We start from the raw sequence: 21,738 nt of genomic DNA on the forward strand, positions 1-21,738 counted from the left end.
TCCACTGCACATTTCTCGATGGTGGGGTTTATGCGTGTCTGCTGCTCCCCCTTGTGCAGCGCTACACATGCTGTGGGGGGGATGTGTTGCTGGTAACACGCTGCAACAGAGAGCCCTGTAGAGGTACCTCAGACTGAATAGTACATCAAGGGGCTTAGCTGCAGCATTAGTGAGGTCTTAAGTTACTTTTCAAAACTGACATTGGCATTGAAAGACACTGAAACGAGACAGTGAGGGAGACTAAACGCCCTCTAGAGGCGGATAAAAGCAAATAAAGAAAAAAAACAGGAGAGTTAAACTCATCATGTGCTTCTTTGACATTAATGTGCTTAATATTATTAATTTACTCATATATGTGACACAGATATTTCATGTGCAGCATCAAGTAAGTAAATAATCATGCATTTCGTGTGTGCATATAACAGCCTTCAGTACTGTGTGCTTTGCGACATTTTGCATGTATTATCTGTATTCGCAAGGCTAATTGCAATTACAGGCTGAATTATAATAGGCATTCTATTTTGCACAATGTACAAATACTGGCACGTGGTAGCAGATACAAGTCAGGGCTTTTATTTATTTCTGTATCTACTTGTTGCCGATATATTTTTGCAAATTAGGCCCAATGCATAATAAAAGCACTGAACCGCTTAAGTGAGAGATGTACAGTTTGCCCAGCTCATAATTGCTTTTTCAAAAACTAGCCTTGGAAGTAATTAGAGGTCGGCGTAAAAACACTAACCAGTCAGATAATCAGCTTGCCATTAACACCTTTGGGGCTGTATTCTGTTATCAGCTTGACCCCACTTGGAGAATGCGCGCTCCTCGGCTGAGTTGTAGACTTCTGCTCCTCAGACACAAAGTGTTAGCGGATTGATTAGTGCAAACGTCATACTCAGAGCATATTTGTGGCCCAGGAAGTTATTGACTAAACTGGACGGATGACATCACACTTTTAAGCCGCCCGGTGTTGAAAAGAGTTAAACAATCAGGCAGTTTGTTCTTTTTTCTCCGCGAGACAAAAATCTCCTTTTATTACTTGACCTTTCTTTGTGGCTACTGACAAACTCGGGATTGAGTGTGAATTTCATTATGGAGAGAAACTCATCTTTATTGATCAAATTAAGAGGCAGGGTGCAGGAGGAGAGAAAAGGCTGAAAGGTGTATTCTGCTGCATATAATCACAATCACTGAGCTCCAAACCACCATGTCAACTCCGTGACCTCTCCTTTTTTTCACGTTTTCTTCTGAATTAGATCGACTGCAGAGGCTTCTCTCACATGGAAAATGTTAATGTTGAATGAGTTGAAAGAAGCTACACAAAGATTGTGAAACATGTTGCAGCCCGGAGTGACTTGCAAAGATTTTACCAGGAAGAAAAACATTTATGCTCTGTCCTCACTGAGGATATATATATATACCAGTTGACAAAGCTTACTGAGGACACGCTCACAATCTTCCTCTCTGGTAGCCTATCTGATGGATCGTAGACTTCATCGCCACCAACTGGGCCTGCATGCTTGTTGGAGTATTTGTTTTTGTTTTTCTTTTAAAATATCCGTGCAAAAACATCTATGTGCTATAGTGTAGACGAAACCTGAACCTTATATCACACAATTCGTTGGATTGTTGCCTGAACGTCTGATTGAAATATCATTTGGCAACAGGTAAAGCACAAGGTGTAAATAACTGTGAATAATATGTTTTCTTTCCCTTTCACACGCCAGCGCCTTGACAGAAGGCAAAAACAATGCTTTGCTTTGAGAAGGAAGTCATGCAGTTTTATTTACGCTTAATTTAATTTATTTACCGTATTTCAGCCTCAATAATTGATGCACCATCCATGCATCATCCTTTTCATAAGGAGCTAAGACAGCATCCTATTTAATTTTGTTATTTTCCCATTAAAACCTGAGAAAACATCAAAGGCAGAATGATTTAATTAACAATGTGGAGAGTCTGTGTACAGCCGTCTGCATTTTGCAAATTACTCTTTGCCGAGAATAAGAGACTTATCAGGCCCATACAGACATCGCTGCACACCTCAAAAGAAGTTGTGTTGACACAAGGAAGGGGGAAAACACATGTCTCCCCCAGACAGAATTATCCACTTCACAGGTATTTTCAGTTTACCGTTTCCAGGTTGGAAAATTAATACCCTTTCTTCCTCTGCCAGTAGAGTTTCCAATGCTTTGTTGTGCGCTCTGTGAAGTGCAGACCGAACGAGAAGTAGAAGGGGAGTGAAGTGTCATATATGGAACATCATTGTGATTTGTCCCTTATAGCATTTCAATTCCTGATAATTGTTTCTGACAGGACGCGTCTCCGGGAAGCTGTTTATTAATGATTATTCCCCTCTCGCCACTTGGCTTTTTGGAGCTTTGTGGCTGCTTATCACTGCTACGTGGTTAAGATGTACAGTATAGGAGAACCCAGAGAAGTGCTCTCAACAAGTTTAATAATAACAATGAATAATATTTCAGAAGAAAAAAATGAAAGGACATACTGCTATAATTGTGGCCAATTACTCTTCAAAACCTGTTTGAATGAAAGAGCAATTGAAACAAAGGTGATGGGAGACATGCTTTCCTTGTAGTCTCTAAATTGCAGAGATTGTTTAAGTGGAGCAGATTGTTTAAATGTCTCTCATACAATGTTATGGTCTTATTATTCTTTTCTTTTCATCATCTCTGGTATGATGATTATATTTCCATAATGAATTATGAACGACTGGGGCCCCATGCTTGCAAATTAGCAAATTAGTTTATTCTGTGTCTATGTCAAAGAGATAGATGCTTAGCAGATCCGCCGTCCCTTAAGTCGGACTTAAATATGTTGACTCTCTGAGAGCCATTGTAAATAAGAGCGGCTGTGTGGGTGAGGAGTGGAGGAGGGATAATGAAAGGAACGCTGCAAACCCTGCTGAAAGAAACCATCAGTGGACCACATCCACCATAATGGCTGTTTCTTTCCTTTCTTTTTTAGACTGCATCCCTTAATGCTTTTACCTTGGTGCACGTACAACCTGCAGAGGAAGTTCACCCGATCCAACATGGGCTTTAACAATGACATATACTACCAAATATGCACATCTCAAGGTGACGATAAAGTATAAAAAAAAATAAACAGATAAACAGAATAAGGGAGAGACTAGCGAGAGATGGAAAATCATTTTATTTTTTTATTCTAGGAGTGACACTTTTAGGCGATTCAATATCATGCCTATGTTTTCTTGCAGTGTTCCTCCTCCTGCGTGACATTTCTAGGTTAGACGGTGCCTATTACAGCTCACCATTGCCATGTTTCACATAAATTCACATTAAAATACTTTCAGAGAAATGATCTTTTTCAGTGTCGACAAACAGTATTTATTTTTTTCCCCTTCTCTTGCCGTGTGCAAGCCACCACAGGTGAACGGGAGGAAGAGCAGTGGCTGAATACTGTGGTGAAAGAAATGTCACATTTGATAGAATCACTTTAATTACATGCACGTACTAAATTGTTCTTTAACGCCTTCAGGTTGCGTCGGCTAATGCCACGTGTTGAATGACATTCTAATTCACATTATTCCAGGGGACAATGAAGAGAAAGCATCTGGTGCTTTATCATTTCTTTTAATAATCATTTTAATTATGGCTTAAATCAATCACGGACGACCTTTAGCAACATTCAATGAGAAACCAGTTTGTCGCAAAACCAATAAAGGCATCAAAACACGGTGACAGATGCTCCGTCGCTAGTTCGTTGCAATGTTAATCCAAACAAGTTTGCTAGAACTTGTACGTATACTAGTACCTTTACTTCCACTATAATGATAATAATAGCAATAATAAATAAAATATCTGAAGAACCATTCGTCTTATTGGCCGCACACGTGGCATGTGCGCTGTTAGTGACCCAGGGAAGTACAAGGTTGATTTGTACATGGAATACGCTCAATATTAACAAACCTTGAATAGATATCGAACCAGTGCTCTGCAGCAGCGGTGGCTGGGACTCGTCAACACAAGTGATGTTGTCGATCATGACAAAAATACTGATAATGATTCTCCAGTTCTGCGTCCTGCGCACTGAGTCCAGCTCACTGAACTTTAAATAAACAGGTGAACAGCTGTGGTGCAACCTTAGGGTTCTGGGGACTGAGCCCCGCAGCCGGTCTTTACTGCAGGTCCCTTTTGAAGTTTCCGACAGAAAGCTGCAACCAGCATCACCACAGGCCAAGCAAACATGCATAGAACGGGCATTGCACTATGACTAATAACTTTGAAAGCAGACCTCACTTTTTTCCTTGTGATTCACTGTCTTGATTCCACCTTCACCCGTACTGTTTATTGCAGATGCTAGGTATTTTAGGGGGGGGGGGAGGGCTAGGTGAATGTCATCAATCAGCATTAACCATCAGCTCTGAGCTATCGACTGATGATTCACCACGGCAGATTCTCCTCTGACTCTAAAATGAAAGGCAGCAGCGGCGGCGGCGGCGGCGGCGGCAACATGAGGCACAGACACTCACTTGATTGGCACCTCATCGAGTCTGGCAGGGGAGCCTTTGATTGCACTAGCTGTCAATATCACGTAATTGTTTTTCTTACATACATGGTGCCCTCCGTCTGCTGCAGCAGGATCTACCAGGGCTCTTTTATCTTTCCTTTGCAAAACTATTATTTTAATCGTGATTTTTGATGAACTGTTATGAAGACTGGACGTTTGCTGCACCGACGGCGCACGGCTACATTTGCCCTCTTGGCGACAGTGTGAGCAAAAAAATAGTGTAAACTGCCATCACACAGTGTGTCATCATAAAAATCAGTGTATTAAGATTCACAGCGTACGAGACAAGCTAGATTAGCTGCATATGGCTGTAAATCTATCCTTCACAGCTACCAGAGTGCCCAGTTATGCCTTAAAGCTTTAACTGGGCCCTTTTCAATCATCACATTAAGTGTTTCACAGGAACATAGCACACTCCTGTTCCAACATCAGTGGACTCAGCATGTATTCACTGAAGTCAGGCTCGAATTGAGTTTAAATTTCTCCCTAAATTGCGACCATAACTGCCAAAGGAACTGATCAGGGCTGAGGGACCAACCCTGTTACCAAGGTCAGTGAGAGAAGACAGGGTTTGATTGAAATTGAAACTGTCTACCTGATAGTTTGAAATAATTAGCAATATATCAGAGTGCAGAGAGGAAGAGTCGGGGATGAAGAAAAATAAAAAGGACATCATGCTGAGATAAAAATGGCAGACTGACGGCAAGTCATCAATTCGAGTGAATTGAATGTCACTGTGATGGACTGGACTTGACTGGATGTCACGTGTGAAACTCAAACAAGAATTCAAATAAGACATATATGAAAATGAAACTTTGCCAAAGCTTTTTCTTTTTTTTTTCAAACTAAGTGTTCACAGAAACTATCTGCTTTCAGGCATGCACTGAACTCCAGACATTTTCTGGAGGGAGAACACAAATGTCCGAGTCAGTTGCTCCTGACCTTTCCCATAGTTTTTCCAGCCTGCCAATATGATTACCAGCAAATTTCTGAGTGAGAATACAGCAGTAATTCACAGCGAGTAGGCGTGTAAATGACTTTTCTACCATGCGATGGACACAAAAGTGAAAAAGAAAAATAGAAGACAAATATCGCAAGATCCCAAAAAGTGACCATACACGTATTAGACGTCAACAAAGATGTTAAAAACTAAAAAAAATCTAAGTTTTGAGATCTCTTGGCTATAAGGACCAACGCCAGTGTCGACATGCATTTAAAAAAAAACGTCCTCAGCAGAATGTGTGCGTAATGTCCTGCTCCCTGCTCTACCCATGCGTCATCGTTTCCCTGCTTTTGTGAATGTATCTGACTCCGACAAGCTCCCGCCGCATCTGTCATACGTGAAAGACAAACTCTGGAAAATGTCCACGCCCAAATGCAATCTCTGATAAATGCTCAAACTCAAACAAGCAATGCAAATAGGACATATATGAAAATACAACTTTGCCAAAGGTTTTTTAAATATATATATTTTTTACTTTATATCTGAAAGGCTTTGACACAGGGTCTCATTCAAAGGAAGACGCTCAATAGTCCACTAAATGTTCACAGAAACTGAGCCTCTTCTCTCTGGCAAATGTCTATTACTGAAGCCTGGCTCCCAAAACCATCAACCCCCACACGAGCAGCTTTCTCCTCCCACCCATAAAACAAACCCTGCCGCCCCCACAGCCCTGGACGACTTGAGAAGTCACTTCTGCCAGGCCCAACGTTTCCGCACCAGTTAATAAAGGGGAAATGAATTGTATCAGTGTTACTGTCTTTGCTCACAGTGAATAGGAAATTATCATAGAGATGGGTATTGGTGGCTTCACACACTGAATTACAGAGGGAGCAGGCCTGTGTCTCTCTCTGCCGTGCACTTACTCAGCCACGTGCACAACGTGTGTGTACAAGCGCACACGGACACGGTCGCTTGAAATAAACTGCGGGGATGAAATTGGCTACGGTGATGTCATTGTAGCAGCGGTGGCCGTGGTGCTGGAGAAGCTCTGGCAATTTTCTCCCACAATTCAACAAACATCCAAACATGTTAGTCACAATCAGGGATTTTATTTTTTTATTTTTGACAACTTCCTGTGTCTCCACGGCATCCCCGGGGCTCCCCAGAGACATGTCAACATTAGAGCTGATACTAGATGCCAGCTAGTAGTAATGTGACATACCCTTGCCTCTTTGTGGGTGTTTGTCATGTTAGAGGGGGAACAACTGACACAAAGAGGATGGTACCCCGGGACAAACAATATACACAAGAGCCCTCTGGGCCTGACAGGCGCACAAAATCAAAGACGTTGGGGTGTTAATATCTGATAGTTAGCGCTCTGGGCTAAACAGCACAAAAGACATTGAGGTCAATGGGTTGCCGGCAGTCTCCGGAGCGCAGTAGTCGCGTGGCTATTTTCACTGTCTCCTCCTCTGTGGACTGCTGGAGCCACTGGAGCATTCTCCTCCTCATCACAGGCAGAACACAATCAGTGAACCTACTTTCTTCCTTTTGCCCTTTTATTTTAATATAATTCTCTCCATTTTTTCCCCCCATCTTTTATTTTCCCTATTGACTGTTTGGAGCCCAAAAAAAAGGAGCTGTTAGATTTGCTATTGTGCTACAAGTTTTCAACTACAAGTAGTTTGATCATCTCAAAATAGTTTGAACGTGATGAAGCTAAGTTACAATATATTTAGGTCAAATCTAAAACAGTGACACTCAAGTCAGACAAATATGAAACTAACAGCACAAAAACAAATTATTTTTAAGTGATAATTACATTTGTCCCTAATTATCTCAGCCCAGGAGCTTATGTTTTCACCTCTGTCTGTTTGTGTTTTGGTTGGTTTGTTTGTATCTGTGTAAAACTCTCACAAAAATAACTGAACACCTCTCTTACGAAACTTTAAAACCATTACATTTGCGTGTGAGATGTGAGATGTTTTTCAACATTTTGACCATATCACAGGGAATAATTCTTGGATCTTGATGAAACAGAATATTAAGGGAACTGATATCTATGAGGGTGCAGCTTGTATATTTCCTCTCGGTATATAACCAGACTGACTAGGGCCAAAATCTAGCTGTAATTGCATTTGTGTTTATATTTTTGATGATTTAAGATACACTGTCCTAAAACCACCACAGTTCTGTATCATGTGCTAATCTATGTCAGCAACACTGTGTGATACTGTTCATGTTGTGTAACATCAACTAATCCTGTTTGTGTAAGAGCGGCAGTTTTTTATTATGTGACAACCGAATGGTTATTTAGTCTGAGAGTGTAATGAATGGTTTGCTTCACTTAAAGCGCCGAGACAAACAGCGCAGAAATTAAGTTTCTTATATCCTGCTGCAAATAGAAGTCAATACAGCCACAGCTATTTTAAGTATTATGAAATGTTTATCAAGGCGGGTCGATTTATTTTGCACAGAGTTTGAAGCATGTTCTAGTTTTTAGTGCATTATTTATGGGTTAAACTTTACATCTTTTTATTTACGTCCCAGCAGCAGCCGTGCGCCCTCGCGCTACCTCCCCCTCGGCGTGTCTATCTGGTATCTGTCGCTCTCGCCCTGTCGCGAGTGTTAGTTGACAATGCTTGCACTCAACACAACCCAAATAAAGTGCATAGTGACAGAGACATTAACACACTGAGTACCTCTGTGATTTTAGTGAGAACGTATCTGTCAGCCGGGGCCTGGGGGAGTAAAAAGGATACATCTGAACTTTCTGCGACGGGCGTTTGGGTGGAGGATTGTGACAGTCAACATCAAAACAGTCAAAGTAAGGCTATGATTTATTGAATGTGCCGTTTGTGTCGGCTTTCATGTTTGCCAGTGATACATTATATGACTTTTCTTCTGCTTTCAAGAACATGGCGATGCGGATGAATTAAACATGTTAAGCAGGGACAGGTCTTTCTCTGAAAGCCTTACCCTTTTCATGATAACCCCTTTTTAGACATTCAGTGGACTTATCACAGCGTATAAATAGGACAGAATTCATTATTCAGGGGAGGTTTCAGTGAAAAATTAATAGTTGTCCCCGGAGGAGGGTCTGTGTCGCTTCGGAGGAGGAAAACCTTTAAAGTGTACATGCACAGGGGGATCAGGAGAGAGGCTGCCCCTCATATTAAAACCTTTACCATGCTACACCACACACTGATATTTCAAATATAAGTTTGCTCAGCACTAATGACTGTGACTAATACCGCATGCAGTCTGCATTCAAGCCTAAGCTGTCCTCGAAATCTTTTGAAAATGGAGGAAGAAAAGAGGAAAAGGGACAGGATGTGTGTCTGGTCCTGACATTGACGCCTCATATAGATTACACACACACACACACACACGGAATAGTCAAGTAGGACTAAGCGCCAGGACTCGAGCTGTTGACATCTGAAGAGAGGCTCCTTTTTAGAGACTAAATGATTTCACTTAGAAATATCTCACTGTAGAGAAACACACACACCCCTGGAAAAACAATGAAGCGTGCACAGTGGGTCCTCCTCGCAGCTCTTCCACATTAGAGATTACAATTTTCACCATGACCGGGTCACTCGTGCACTAAAATCATGCGGCCGCCCGGTGCTGAGTGGTTTTCAGCCTGCCAGTTATCCGTTGAAAGATGGGCTTCACGATGCTTTTGTATCCACTTCCTATCTGCCGGGCCGGGGAGGCAATAACAGTAATGTATGGCTAAGGGAAAACAGAGCTAATCATCAATGACTGCAAGATATATAGCATATGCAGTGGCACCTAGTTTATTACCCTCTCTTCTCCTCCTGCGGAATCCATCGGCTGCACAGACAGGCCGCACAGATCTGGGAACTTCTTCCTCAATGTTAATGCGATTCATCCTTGTTTTCCATAATAACTGGGGGCAATAGGTCAGCGTGATGGATTTGCTTGTTACATGACAGCGGTGCAGTGGTGGCTGGTTCGTCTCTCCGTAGTCTCGCTTCCATCACGTGAACCAGGGGCCTCATTTATTATCAGAAAACATCCTGTGGTTAATGTCTCCTATAAATGCAACAGGTTCAGATCCCAGAGGAGTCCCTTATGCTGCAAATCAGCTCCACGTTTTGATTTTAAAAAACGGAATCTGATCGTGATAAGTGACATGTTAATTCTTAGACTGAAAATTCCCAAAATTATGATTGTTTAGTCCTGCTGGGACAATCCAATCTTGTCGCAGATATCAAGACAGCTTTGTCAGGCTCCACTTAATCAGCCTGTTTTCCTTTTGTTCTCAATCTCTCTCAAATATTTCTGCTTCCTTTTCATTCCACGCTCGTTACTTTCATTTCCGTGACCTCACATTATCCATTTTGTGCATTGCATTTTATATTTAACCTTATAAATATGCATTCATGAATGCTTTCCTCGCCAATGACAGCACACTTCCAGTACATCTCCATTATTATCATCCACATTCTGCACAAGTACAGACCGAAAAAGAAAATAATTAATGGCTACCCTCGCATGAAAAATGTGTTTGATTCTGTGTGGGCGTGTGTGTGTTTGTGCACGTCTACTGTACATGAGCCTGTCTTGTGTTTCTACCCCCCGTAGTAACTCTGTGCCTCCTCCTCTGTGTGTCATCGCGGTGATGAGGGCTGATTGCAGATTGTTATGGTGTTTTCACCTCTCATCCATCTGGCCCACGCTGGGTATTTGGCCAGGCCTGATTGTGTTGATGGTTGCACCCGCGTCTTGTCCTCGGGTAGGGAGGCCCAACAGTGGTCCAGATATAATGAAGGAGATGTAATCAACCAATGTCACACGCGGAAAGTCAAGTGTCGCGGAGAATAGCTGTTTCTGTGCTCTGCCTTCCCAGCTGTGCTCCCTGTCGATGGAAATCACACGAATGTGGTTGTTGATGTCGGCGTTTTTGCTTTTCTGAGAACATTTTATGCTGAGGACATAAACAAATTTGGATTTTTCTTTCTTTCAACTCGTGACAACAAAGGTGACTTGGAGAAAAAAGGGGATTTACAATAAATTAAGTCTTCACACTCTGCTGCTGTTGTATATTCTCAGTGGGGAAATGGTCGCTTCAACCTATAACATACTTTTAATCAATGGCAACAATGGCAAGCGCGTGGCCCTGGATTGTTCAAGAGATCCTTTCTCTCTTTGTGCACTTTGTCCTCTCTCTGTGCTTTGTTATTTGTTTTGGTGTTCTAATCTCAGCCAAGTCAATAATATTCTTTGTTGTCTGAAATTGTGTGTTGAGAACAAAAAGGCCTCTCCTCCTCTCGCTGAAGGTACCTGTCTGTGACTTTTCACTCGCTCTCACACTCCCAGATAAAGTAATCATTAGATGTTGTTTTCTGCCTGCAATTACTTTCAGTTACAATGGGTCAAACACGAGGAAAGCAAAAGAGGTCGCGGGTAGACAAGGCTAGATGGATTACAGGCGATGAACTGTATAGGTCCCACAAGTGCTGATAAATACGTATGTGGCTCGGAGACTCACACTTGTCAGCAGTGTCTCAGTAAATGCATCAAAAGTAATTAGTCTAGAGTATATATGGACAACCTCTCTCCCCTCTTATCTGCATCACATTGTCTCCTGTAAAAAGGGCCATTTATTACATCTGGCACTATCTGTTTTAAAAAGTAAAAAAAAAAGAAGGAGCAGTGGCTCCGCCGTTTCTTACGTCGCACTTTTTATCGCCGCTGCACAGAACTGCTGTGGAATTTACGTTTGAAAAAAATCCCCTTTGTCTGTAGAGTGAGTTATTGATCAACACTCACTCACCATGCTTCAGACCATGTCATCACTGGTGAGGAGATCAAAACAGGCTGTATCGAGATATTACCATTGTTTCATTCCTGATTCTATAATAAAATCTTGTTAATGAGATTCTACAGTAGGCGTTGACAAGCTGTCAGAGCTCCTTATAGATCTTAATACATGTCAGCCTCCTACATGGCACCACTGACCTCTACGGCAGAGCCGGTCTCTGCCCTCCGAAGAGCATGCCAAGTTTTTATTGGTAAAATGGAATATTTACTTCCTCCTCCACGCCCTTGTCAGCAGTGACAGTGACAGCCCTTATTGCCTTCGCCAGGGATTATACCATACCTCCCTCTGATAAGGAAAAACCAAATAGCCGTTGAGTCTGCGAGCAGAGAAAAGTTCATTTTCAGACTCATTGCCACAGAGACAGGTTTAGCAGAGGAGTCACAGACCTTGTCTCTGAGCGTGCATATTCTTATTTAATTGTTAAAGTAATGTTTATGCAGGAATTATTACCAAAGCATAGTCTTCTCTTTCCTGCAGCCTCTCACAAGCTTTCTGATATCTTGAATAGAACATGAATCCATATGAGTACACATCATAAAAACTATGAGGCAGTCCTAAGTGTGCATCATAAGTATGATACCCGAGAAGGAATGGTGAGATGCATCAAGAATATAAGTGGGCTGTCTCATATTTGCGATTCTGTTGAAGTGAGACATTACTCCGTTCTTCAAATGATGATTGCCAGAGCTGTGATTTCATTTCTCTAAAAGTCCTGGTAATTACAAACCCAATTATTTCACCGGAGATTCTCTTGGTTTGAGAGAATCTTCCACGTGACCGTGTTTTGATCTCTTGGTCGTCATCCACACGCAGACACACTCATGTTCACGTGTGTGTGGTTTTTGTTTTCTCCCACTCTCCCCCTGATCTCATCGCCTATCACACCGGAACATATAATATGATAATGATAATATTGTTGCACTTATCAGAGCTACAGTACATGCAGTATTTAAGGATGGTTGTAAAGACAAGGTCTCCGTTTGAAACTTCTCATACAGCTGAATATTAAGCCTCTTTGCATTTTTATTTTACTTTGTGGCAACATAAAAACCTGTCGATCCCAGATTACCTGACAATGAAGGGGGTGTAGCTCCAGGTGATAATACTCTGGGTGCGGAAAGGTTTATTTTCTTGGCATTGTTATGTTCTGGGATATGTTCGAGCGGTTGTGTAACTATAGAGTAAAAAAGAAAAATGACCACGTATGAAAACCTTGGACAGTAAAACTAAAGAAAGGAGAAAGATCACCGTGTAAAAATTTTAAAAAAGACCTCAACCGTGGGGACCAGGCTCTGCAGTCCTGGGCTACAGGTGGACCATATAAACTACAATACAGCTACAGCATTGTAAAACAAACAAATATAATTTAAATAGGGCCATAATCATGCAGGCTCACACAGAGGCAGTTTGCACAACATCATAAAGCCTTCACAGGACAATATGTGCTGTTGATGAGCGCAGGTTTCTGGCTGAAGAATTCAAAAGATTGTTCCAATTAACAGTGTAGGATGAGTCAGGGGCCTAGTCCACCTTCCTGATGGCTGATTGAGGAATTTAATGTCCTAGATGCATGCAATTATCCTTTTAATTAGCAATAATGAGTTTATGCATGCTGAAATAATGAGTTGAGTCGTGATATGTGTGCAGATCTTAATGTGAAGCTCATCAAGATGTAACAAGCTCTGTCAGTAAAAATCATTAACTGTCATGTTAAATATCTCACTATTTTAGTGAAAAGCCCCAATCAGGCAGCTAATAGGCATCTTGTGTGTGTTTGCGTGTGTGCATACAGGTGTGTGTGTGTGTTTGTGTTTTTGCCTTTCACACCTTCTATGTGCAGTAGTGGATTTCATGCCCATTAGTGAAAAAATGGGGGATTGAATGCATATCAGTGCAATAAAAGGGCAAAATATCATGTGTATACGCAGCATATGTAATCCCGTATTCACCACTGTTATAGAAAAAAATAGAAGCACTGGTGCATCATGCATGGGGTTCTATTGTTACCTCAGCCAAGTAGGTTATGCTTTCATCTGCGTATCTTTTTTTCTTTGTTAGTTAGCATGAATACGCCAAAACTACTGTGCGGATTACCGCAAAACTTGGAGGAAGGATGTCGTATGCGTCAAGAAAGAACCCAACAAATGTTGTTGTGGATCCAAATTCCGGGGTGGAAACAGGAATTCTTTCTTGACATGAGCGGACATATTAGGGGAATGATATGTATAAGTATGAGCAAATGAGTGCAGCTTGATTGAGCCTTGGTGGAGGAAATGAGCTTTATGATTTCATCCAGTAGTTTCACTTTCTTTGATGATGCACTCGACTCCGTCAGACTAAAAGATATACGTGGTTTGCTGGTGCTCTTTCCCCCCTGGCTTGTATCAACATAAACTCCAGTTCTAAATTACTTTAAAGTCTGAACGCAAGGACTCTATGTCTCATGTATAAGCCTAACCCCAACACTTGAAACTCCGTTGAACTGAACTGAATTGCAACATATTGCATTACATTCAATTAATCTCGTTCAACCACCTCATATATATCTCTTAACTCAAATATTACACATCACAGCGAAGCGTTTGCACTGCATCGACCCCACCTTGTGTTCAGTCAATTTGCAATATTTTCATTTCGCTCAAAAAACATTGGTTGGGTTTGCTTTGCATGCTGTCCGGCACTCTCGTACACCTCTATCCTAAATGTGTTCAATGTTTACACAAGCTGTAATGTTTGACCGCTTGAATGGAAGGTCAGCTGAAGGTGGATGCCGCAGCGTTCGATCAGTGGCTGGCCAAAGGATGTGTTGATGTTGCAGAACAAGACTGCTGTAGGCTGCCACTGGTATTGACCTTGTGCATGACCATACGATCAAGTAGAAACCGAGCGCGGTGGCACAGTGGGGTGTCTACAAACCATGGATAATAGATTACCTTGTGACAGAGCAATCAAATTAGCCCGCAGGCTGTATTGAATCAGAAAACAAATTAAATACCATTTCATTTCTGGAGTCAACAGAAGTCAGTCATTTAGGGAGATTGCATCTGAACTCGTATTAGATGTTCAGTCAACTCCACAGAGTAAGTAAACAGGTACCAGGGTTGTGCTTCAACCACATCACCGCTGCTCAGTGAAGATGAATCCTCTCAAATGAGAACACAAGGTCTGAGCTCAGTCGTGCTGTCTGATACACCCCATTGTTTGCCATTATCCCCTCTTGTCTGCCATTCAAATTTCCTTGAAGGGAAAGGTAGAGAAGAAAGTTCACAGCATCAGGGGATCTGCAACGTCAGTTATGTGTGATACCTCCAGAAAGCTCTGCGGGGTACAGTTGTTTCCCCTGAATACAAAAGACAGCGGCACCACAAGCAGGCTGCGGCATACCTCCAGCTGACGAAAGCAGCCAGAGCTGTCTGCGACATCACTCACGCCGCGCTTCCACCCTCCCAACCTGCCACCACCTCTACGAACTATCCCACTGGAATAGAAAATAGTGCAGGCCCGTGTCTTTTGGAGAGGCTAGATATGTGAGATATTGCACGCGGAAAAATCGGGAGCCACTGAAGGCTGTTGACACAGAGCTGCTGTGAGTTCAAGCTGTGTGAAGTCACTGAGCCTCAGACTGCCTTTCATTGGTGAAATACGCCACAATAAAGGCAGCTGTGCCAATCATTTAATGTTGAGGAGGATGGAAGGAGAAGACTCACGTTTAAATGTGTGTCTGTTTGTGTTAGAACCCTCAAGCATTTGTTTGTGCGTGCTCGGCGAATGCAACGTTTATGCTAATGGTATTACCTCATCAATAGCGCCACTCTGAAAAGGCATCACACACACCAGGAAACACTGAGAGGCAGATTGAGTCGGGGAGCTGCCGCGACCAGGCATCGGCCCTATTGTGCGGGCTCAGAGAATGAGAACGTAGCATCCATTTTAGCCTTAATGAAGTTAGTGACCCTCTGAAAGGTGACACATTTACCGCCCTGGGGATTTATACACTCCTGCTCCAAGGCTCCAGTTCAATAAGGAGAGGACAGATTTGACTCCACGTGGGCAGTCCAAATATATCCTCACAATTTATACCAGGCAATTCATTTTCAGACACCGCTTCCGTAATTAAAGTTGATGCTGTGCTATTCAATCTGCACCGAAATACAAAAAAACGAAGTGAGCGCAGTGGGCCGTTATGCACCGATCTAGATAGTTTTGGGAGGCCAGGCTGGTATCACTAACATTGAGTGATAATAATATTTATTTTCATTTTTCAGAATGCCGTCGGACAATAAACTAGACGACAGGAAGATGTGCCGATGTCTGTGGAATAGAATAACACAACGTCTATGTGTTAAGGAAATTGTTGTCCCAGTGTACTAGGGTCTACGGCCGCTTAATTATTTATAGCATTCTTACTTATGCAAATATACTAAATAATTTCTGCATGACAGCTTGAAGCTGAGGCCTAGAGGAGCGATGTGATGTTTGAATGAGGACCCGTCTTTTCTTTGCAAGAGCCTAGGAAACATAACACCAGGGGCTGCTGGTTGCCTTGGTGCATACTGTTTTACATTCTAATTATCTGGCTTGACAGGCTTTATTGCTGAAGCTCAATGCTGAGGCCTCATCTCAGACTCATTCCACATGTGCCGGGATAATGAGATAAGATAGTTTGAGTGTTTAGCCTTGCCCAGTCCTCTGCTCAGTTTCAGTTTACAGTTTTTTCCTTCGGTTCCACGCATGCGACCTAATGCTGGAAGAACTAACTACGTTTATTAATTATCGCTAAATGTGCAAAAGGATCCTGCCGTTCTTTCTTTTTTTCTTCCAGTTCTCATTTTTTTTCTTCCAGTTCTCATTGTTTGAGTTTTCTTGTTTGACCAGATTTATTCTGGATTCTGAAAGATCAAAGGGATTTAAGGTGTGCCACATTGACAGTGATGAAAATAAACAACGCTTTGTTAAGACGTTCATTAAATATTGAATACACTAAAGCCAATCCGAGACATAAACAGCAAGACATTTTTTTTTTTCTAACTCTAATTAAGCTACTGGGAATTCATTGCATATTGTAGGTAAACAGACAGAGTCACGGGAATACCAATGGAAATTAAATGCTCTGCTGGTGTTTTTCTCATTACAAGATGAAATGAAACATTTATCACTGACTTTCATTTCTCTAAAAGGCTGACATTTTGTGGGTCAAAAACTAATAAGATGACAACTGTCTTCTGTTTACATTATGATTCATGAGTTCATTCAGTGCCTTTACAACACCCTGGTATAAAACCATTTCAGCTGCAGTCTGTATGTTCTGACCTGTTAGATTAACTATGTTGTTTTCTTCTTTTTCTCTCTTTTTTTTTTTTTACAGCCATTGAGGTGAACTTGCAGAAAGCCTTGGCTGAGGCCTCTGAGACCTGTACCCAGGAGTGTCTGATACTGGGCCACTCGGACAGCTGCTGGATGCCTCCAGCCCTGGCCCAGTTCCAGGGTCCTGGCAGCAACAGCCCCACCTCCAACCCCGCCGTCATCATTGGTACCCTCCCCTCTTTTGGCTTCCAGCAGAGCTGTGCCCGAGGAGCCAGAGCTAACATGGGAGGCATGGGGGTCATGGACGGCCGCCATACCCTGGGCAGGTCTGTGCCCAAAAAGGATGAACTGGACAAAGGGATCAACCGACCGCAGTTCTACAACACCCTGGACAGACACTGCAGTAGTAAGAAGGAGGACACCATCAAGGTCATCCCCCTGGCGAGTTTTTCCCCCCTCGGTCAGCAGACGCCCACCGGCGGGGGCAGCAGCTCTTTCTTACATGAGCACCAGTTGTAAGCATAACAGACAGAGCTGCGCCGGCCTGTCGTACTTGTGACTCCCTCCTTTGACGGCTTTTTGTCAGTGACTTATGATCAGTGTGTATGCGTACGTGTGGAGGTATGCATAATTTGAATAACTTTGACCAGCTCCTGCTTAGTTTTACTAATGAAGACATCTGAGAATGGATTTGATCTTGACGATGTCGTTCAGACAAAACCATGCGGGGATCAGTCTGAAAGCTTAAGTCTCTGAAAGGAAATGTAAGTGTTAACATAGCAGACCCATGTACAATAAATAAAAGGTAGTTCTATACCAAAGTAGATTCATCACAGAAAAAAAAGAAGTTTTTTTGCTTTCGGTTTGACAATGTTTGCTTAGTGACATGACAGGGCGATGTACGCTTTAAAGTCCTCGGGCCCAGCTAAAAAAAAAACGTTCCCTTGCACAGAAACAAATAAAAATACATTACTTTGTGTGAGTGCACTAAACTGGGCTAAATGTTAATTATGAGCTCTGGGTGGACAGTGTTTGTGTTCAAGTTCTAGTGAAGTATTGCTCTGTATAACACGCAGCACAAACTCCTTTGGTGGTGGGAGATGTTTCTTTGTCTTCAATGAACGTGTTTCAGAAGTCTATTTTGGTCAGGGGACTGCAGAAGGATAAAAAAAAAAAAAGTCTACAAAGCATAACTAGGCCAATGTTAGACAGCACCGGTAAGCTTTTGTATTCTACATTTTCACCATGGACCGGTACACAAACTGTTTCAGAAGAAAAAAAACACAAACTCCTGCACATACACACACATGCCCCGGATGTTTTCCATACGGTGGTCGCCTCATCTCTGCCAACTCTATTAAGAAAAATTTTCACTCCTAGCATTATATCAGTAGCTTAGCCTTGAAAAGCGCAGACAGATGCGCTTTGGAAATGTACCCTTTGTTTCCTTCCCTTTGTTTCTGTTTCTTGCATTTTTTCTCTGCTCAGAAACTCTCACATTATAACAGCCTTGGAGCCAATTATGAAATTCTCAGTCTAATTACTTTGATGGGCGATCTCAGAGGCGACCCTCATTGTGGTAAGGAGGTCTGGAATGATTCTCTCGGCTGGCCAGAAACATGCTCCACACATGTAGAGGTAATGAAAAGGTTACCAGCGCTTCACACACTCGCTCTCTTCCCATCGTTTCAACGCAAACACCTATGTTAGTGCTTCAATTAATATTTTGCATCTTCATATAGCTCAGTTTAGCTGCAAAGTTTCTACTGTCGTATTTTTACTATCCGTGTTGACACCAGAATAATTGACCGAGGTACATGCATAAATTTCTTCAGGGTCCTGAGTCGAAGTGAATTATTGATGTTAAAGTTATTCTTGCAGTTGTCATAATAATAGGCATTGGCACCATTTGAAAGGACCTTCCTGCAGGCTGCCTCTCACCATGGTTTCACATGCACACACTGCATCACTGCCTGTGTGTGCAAATTGTACTGATGATGATAACTACTTCGGACTAACTCTGTAGTAACAGATTGGGTGCAGTATAATCTATTGCTACAGCAATAAGTGACTTTGCTGATATCCATTTTTCTCCCCAGTAACATCCAAGCCAGGTGTCTACATCATCAGGTATATGATTCATGCGATTCATTTTTCTTGTACCATCCTGCAAATTGGGAACAGGCCTAAATCTATAATGCAACGTGGCATTCTCGAGGGAAGGCGCAAGGCAAATTGTGTTTGCATGCTCTTAGCTACCACGCCTATTCTCTGTGATACTATAGGGTCAGGACTCTTATCATTATGAAGGGAATCTATCTGAGGCTCTGAGATGATCACTAAAAGGAACAGTGTGTCAAGGACACAGGAAGGGATAATTCAATTCCACCTCAGTCAATTGTGAAAATTGATTTAATTCAAAACAAGTCACTTAAATAAATCCTCTTCTAAACAGATTGAAGAAAATGTCCCAGTTTGGGAATTCAATTTCAGCTCATTTACTAATACTCAGATGTTTTTTATTTCTCTCTATCACTCTCCATGTCATTTCCAAGGATAGACATGTTTCACCAAATGGTACAAACAATTCACATTTAATCAAAAGGAGCCTATATCAAAGGGAACATGCATCATGATGTCACGGGAAATTGGAATTTTATCACTGACAAATCCAACATTTGTGATATGTGATCCTAAAGTTTCCTCGAAGTACTCCCAGGTCTTTTCAGTCTCTGTTTATGATCACATGAATAAATAGGGCGGATCACTCCCTGGCTGGACCGTTTCAACAAACATAAAACTGAAAAAAATAACAGCGGACTTTCCCATTCTTTAACAATGAGAAACACAGACGTTATCTGCTGTTGGAGTGTTTATAAATATGACACAGTAAATTGTGCCCTTCCTCATATCGCAGAGGGAGAGAATAACCATGAGATAAGTTAGAGATGATACACTGTCACACACTGTAAAAGGACGGTGATTGTGTGGAATCATTTATCCAATCACACGTGTACAGTTAGCACAATATTACCTACGTGTAACTCTCACTGTGTTTTAACTTTCCCTGCCTACATAACCCACATGTACTGTAAACGCTGCAGCAGCTACATTAATCAAAAGAGAGGGAACAGTACAGTAACTGCATGAATGTAACTTCTGTAGGATGTTGCTTTTGATACTAACATAAGTTATTTTGTCTACTGCAGTAACATATCGTTTTACCATAAGTCCCTTTAGAGGTAAACGTAGTGGTGTTTCAATTATTAATTTATTTTCTAAGCAAGGAACATATCATATGTATGTTTGTTTGTTTGTTTTTTGGGATGATTTGCTCGTCTGACTGTGTCAAAGGTTTTACATCGCTCACAAAACACACAGTGACAAAGACAAGATGTGACGACATGTTTTCACTTTGCACGATTCTGCCCTCATTCTGCTATTTTCATAGTTTTCTAACTCCCTCTGCCCTGATCATATAAATAGAAAAGACATTATACTTAAGACTGGAAATTGCTTTTTTAAGTTTCTGAAAATTCTCTATTCAAATGTGTGTCATAATTACCATGCCCACCCGTGTCATGATTTGCATGAACTGTTTGGACTCGCACAAGGCGTTTTGACACTTGCCTGTGGGTGTCCTCGCATCCGTCATTAGATTCAGTGTCCGTATTGGTGTTTACTACTCTACCTGTTAGTCTGTCTTATGGAACAAAGCAAATGTTATACAGTGTACACATTCGAACTTTGTGAAATGTGCGTACCACTTATGCCTCCGCGTACACACAAATATCTATACTGTCCGGTTAACTGGATTTTAAATTGTACATAGCAGTACCCCTCAGAACTAGTACCAATGGTTACAAACTGGAAAGACAAACAGGAAAGATGAACGGCAACAGGTTATGTACTGGAATTCATTATGTTGTTTCAAAAGGAAAGAAGTGATGAGATGACAATCTCTCTTGTAATGTAAATGGCTACATATGCATAATATTGATGAGAGTGTGTTTGAATGTGTTTATAGGTGATCTTGTATGTATGTGTGAGGGGGAATGTGCGCGTCTCCTTGCATGTATGAATGTGTGTGTGTGCACATACGTGTATACTGGCATGCACCTTGCCAGAATATTTTATGTACACAAATGTATCTTGTACAAAAAAACTATATCAAAATATGATATAAGACTTAAGTATATGCTTGTAAATTAGTCATCAGTGAGTCAGGTTGAGTTTTGCTTTGAGAGAAGGCTTCAATGCTTGCCAGCGAATCTGTATTGGTCAGTTAAAGCTATACAGTCTGTGTTGTCATGCCTTTGTAAGATATTCCATTTAAATCTATGAAAAGAAAAAAAAAAAAAAAGTTCCATATGGTGAAATGATTTTTCTTGTCATTGAATTTTACTTGAGCCATTAAATATTGCGTCCTCAAAGTATGCCTGGATCGTGTTTGTCCTTCACTTTACATCGTTGTTCGAGAGCACTGTCATTCAGCGATAGATGCGACACGAGAGCATACTGTCACTGTTTTCCAATTATTGCAATTACCAGCTAATGAAAGAAGACCCATCAAATCGGACATGGCATTTTACCCTCATAATTTCTAGAAATTAATGCCGGTGGGGATATGGCCTATGACATATACGTGTATTTTTTAAAACACTAATTGACAAATAACAATAAAACTGGCAGCCTCAAAATGGAACAATACCATATTTTATATTATGGACATCAGCTAAAGCCAGGCTTGTTGGCTGTAGATACATTCATATTAAATCTAATATATTCTCAACATTTTCAAACCTAACATTTCTTTCAACAAAATGCAAAGAATGTGGATGCATCAAGTCAATAAAAAAAACTGAAAACTGAAAAAAATAACATCTTTTTTTGCAGGGGCAGGGAGTTGGATTAGCAGAAACAAGCTGCAAAATCAACACTGACTATTGTCACCATATAAAGTTGATATGGAAAACTAGCATTTGAGCAATATTTCCCCCCCTTTTAACTCTGTTTTTGGTCTCCACTAATGACTGACAGAATTATTTGTCTCTTTTGTTAAAAACTACATGATCTGGCCAACAGC

General features: G+C 41.5%; 1 protein-coding gene across 3 annotated transcripts in view; it reads left to right on the forward strand.

Annotated features, from left to right (window-relative positions):
- Positions 1–21,090, forward strand: part of pcdh11 (protocadherin 11) — a 126,711-nt gene extending 105,621 nt beyond the window's left edge. For all 3 annotated transcript variants that reach the window (XM_034598049.1, XM_034598048.1, XM_034598050.1), the window contains one exon: positions 16,714–21,090. In XM_034598049.1, coding sequence (XP_034453940.1) covers positions 16,714–17,171 — 458 coding nt within the window. In that variant the 3' untranslated portion in view covers positions 17,172–21,090. The remainder of the gene's footprint in view (positions 1–16,713) is intronic.
- The last annotated feature ends 648 nt before the right edge of the window (positions 21,091–21,738 follow it).

The sequence above is a fragment of the Hippoglossus hippoglossus genome, chromosome 10, assembly GCF_009819705.1.
Source record: "Hippoglossus hippoglossus isolate fHipHip1 chromosome 10, fHipHip1.pri, whole genome shotgun sequence".
NCBI classification, from domain to species: Eukaryota; Metazoa; Chordata; class Actinopteri; order Pleuronectiformes; family Pleuronectidae; genus Hippoglossus; species Hippoglossus hippoglossus.